This window comes from Aplysia californica, unplaced genomic scaffold (assembly GCF_000002075.1).
Source record: "Aplysia californica isolate F4 #8 unplaced genomic scaffold, AplCal3.0 scaffold00203, whole genome shotgun sequence".
NCBI lineage: Eukaryota > Metazoa > Mollusca > Gastropoda > Aplysiida > Aplysiidae > Aplysia > Aplysia californica.
This window is the reverse complement of record NW_004797473.1, coordinates 836,590-839,890: the sequence shown is the minus strand read 5'-3', so window position 1 is coordinate 839,890 and position 3,301 is coordinate 836,590. Positions and strand designations below refer to the sequence as shown.

The 3,301-nt window shown below is 41.5% G+C and overlaps 1 protein-coding gene across 1 annotated transcript in view; it reads right to left on the bottom strand.

Annotated features, from left to right (window-relative positions):
• LOC101863270 (multidrug resistance-associated protein 4) overlaps positions 1 to 3,301 on the bottom strand; it is a gene marked incomplete in the record, with an annotated part of 36,479 nt that overhangs the window by 10,203 nt on the left and 22,975 nt on the right. The window contains 4 exon segments of the mRNA XM_005099144.3: positions 42 to 272; positions 1,270 to 1,420; positions 2,153 to 2,232; positions 2,981 to 3,279. Of these exon segments, the coding sequence (XP_005099201.2) occupies positions 42 to 272; positions 1,270 to 1,420; positions 2,153 to 2,232; positions 2,981 to 3,279 (761 nt within the window).

Below are 3,301 nucleotides of genomic sequence, written 5' to 3'. Positions count from 1 at the left end.
CACACACACACAAACACAACACACACAGATCTACCACTTACATTCAGCCGCAAATACGGAGCAGAAAGTGACAGCGATGACAAATCCGGCACACAGCCAGTCGAGCCTCACGGCCAGCCAGCGACTAGTGGCCAGGAACAGGAACCAGGCCTCGGAGTGTTTGTCCTGGTAGTTGTCGAACTCCTGCATGAACTTCTCTTCCATCTTCATGGAGCGCACGGTGTGTAGACCTTGTAGCGTGGCACTCAGGTACGAGAATACGGGGCTACGCGCTGACACGGGGGAATATAGAAATAAATATAACAGAAATACATATATACAGATATACAGAATACTTTTTAGTTTTAGTAAGAGTTTTACGGCACTTGCAACACAATAAGGTCATATAAGTGCCAAAGATTAGAGGTTTTAAAAGACAGTAACAAACACAAAAAAGAAGAAGTTTAGTTTTAGTTTTAGTAGAGGTTTTACGGCACTCGCAACTGCATAACGTCATATGAGCGCCAGAAGATTAGAGGTGTTACAAGAGAGTAACAAGCATAAAAAAGAAGAAGGGGAGATAAGAACGATAGACATCTGATAGGAAAGAAGAAGCAAACCATACCAGAGCACCCACCAACCACCCACAGAGATACAGAATACGGACGTGGGTTCGTTGTTGTTTTTTTTCTGGTATTGTTTAGTTGTTTAGTTAGTTTGGGTTTTTTTATAGAGTAAAGAGCTGAATGAAATACAGATGTGTTTTTTAAAGGGGGGAGGGGGGTTGTTCATTTTTTTGTATAGCTTTATTTTATTTACAAGGATCTATTGAAAGAGAGGCGAACACCTTAACCTCTAGGCTAAAGAGCTCCCCGATGAAAATCTACAAATTTGACCTCTGTGTCGATTTCTGGCCGATATCTCCATTCCTGAAGAGCAAAAAGAAACTCATTTATCAGCAAACCATACAAATGGCAGCTTGCACTGTATGCTTCCAGGAAGTTGAGATTGTTTCAGAACGCTATCCCGTCTGCCAGGCTTATAGGATAAATCATAAAGCGCTTAGAACTTACTGTTGACAAGGAGCTTGCTTTATAAAAATGCTACTTGTTTACTATTTTGTCCGTACACCTCACGTTAATCAATTCACTTTCATTCGGATTCTGTATTATAAATCAAACCACTTTCATTTCTGTAGTGTATTATAAATCAAACCACTTTCATTTTAATCGGGCATTATAAATCTAGTCACATTCGACTGTACACAGATCTAATGATGTCACCACTCACAGGTTCCCTCCAGTCGTTTTATGCCGCGGGACGTCTGCAGGTAGTAGCGTCGCACGATCACAAACATGATGCCCAGGGGCACTGTGGGAATGAACACGTACGGGTTGACCACGCCCGCCACCAGGACGATGCCCAGGATGAGCAGAGAACACTGAGGACAGGGGAGAGACGTGGGGAATTAAATAAATTTGTCACCACTCATCATCATCATCCATCATCATCATTAGCAGTGTATATTGTCAACAGTATAAGAAAAGACAAACATTTTTTTTTTTTAAACATATTTTTGTTATTCTGAAAAATGTAACTTAACCAGTTACTACAATATTAACACATCTTAATCATAACTTACAAATATTCAACACCAAATAAGGACACGTGACCAAACAAAACAAAATATACCACAACACAGTGGACTTGGGTGTTTGTCAATTTTTTTACGTCTTCCCTATCAAACAGCACCTATCATCCTTATCTCCCCTTCTTCTTTTCTCCACAATATGTTAATCTCTAAGTAACACCTCTTTTTTTTCCGCACTTATTTGACTTAATTTTGTTGTAAGTACAACTACACTTGGTGGGGTCCATTTAAACTTGACACAATCAATCTAAAAACAGCAGTAGACCGAAATAAAATACAGTTCTCTATTTTTTCCCCTTTATTTGAGTAACTTCTCTACATCGAAAGCCCGTCCAAGCAGAAGAAAATCTGGCAGTCCCATAGATTTCGGTTTATGCGGACTCCTATGCAGGTAGTAAAATAGAATGTGTCTTTATGTAAATGTGTTTATAGAGAGCTGTGACACCAGCTCCCAAAAGTGGGACATTGAAGTCAGCACAACACAGCACTCAGCTGGCGAGCGGCGTCAGAAGTAGAACGTACCTGGATAAAGTCGAAGAAGGTGACGGGGAGAAGATCGTCCATGTGGCCCACATCTTTGGAGAAGCGGTTCAGGATACGACCTGAGGGGGGGGGGGGGTAAACCATGTGCAACCAGGTTATATCACTCTACCACTCCACACCATCTGTATGTGTGCTACTGCTGTACTCTTTTTATGATGAAGGAGGGTGAGAGGAAGAAGGGAGAGGGGGAAGGGTAACGGGGGGAAGCGAAGCGAAGAGGTAGGGGGGAGGGGAGAGGAAAGAACCTGACTAAACATCTCTTCCTAAATTATCTAAACTGTGTTGAGGGGGGCCTATAAACACTTACAGTCAAAAACTTAATAATTGTTAAAATACACTTTAAATAAAAAAATTCAGAGAAAACAAACATTCCAGGAATTATTCAAAGCCGTCTGGCAAGCCAACACAAATATAATATACAATATTTCTTTTTTCAAACCAAGAATTTTGAGAAACTTAACATTCCCCAAATTTTTCCAAAACTTTGTGCAAGCCTATCCTACAGGATATACCGACGGGATAGTTGTCAAAGAAGGAGATAGGCGAGCGGAGAATCTGACCGGACATATCTTCCTAAATTGTGTCGATGAGGACATATAAACACCTACATTTAAAAATAAAGAAACTTTAAAAATATACTTTAAAAAATAAGAGAATTCTGAGAAACTTAATATTTATGGAATTTCCCAGAACTTTCTGGCACGCCAACAATATATATCATTTTTTAAAATTATCATAATTTTGAGAAACTTCACGATTCAGGAATTTTTCAAGAATTTGGCGACAAGCCTATCCTTCAGGACATACCGACAGGGTTGTTGTCGAAGAAGGAGATAGGCGAGCGGAGAATCCGAGCAAACATCTGGTTGTGAAGGGTCTGGGAGGCGTCGACCGCGATCTTGAAGAAAAGCAGCGCACGGACCAAGCCAAAGAGGAAGACTACGGCGATGATGGCGGAGAAGATGCCGATGTTGAAGGTGCTGTCCACGTAAGGGATGGTGATGTTGCTGCTGAGGCTGGTGTTGGCCAGGTCTGTGATGTTGTTGTCGGCCAGGAAATGCTCGTGCGCTTTAATGGCCGCGTAGCGGTCCTCTTCTAGGTTAGACCTGGTCGGGGTGAGGGGATATG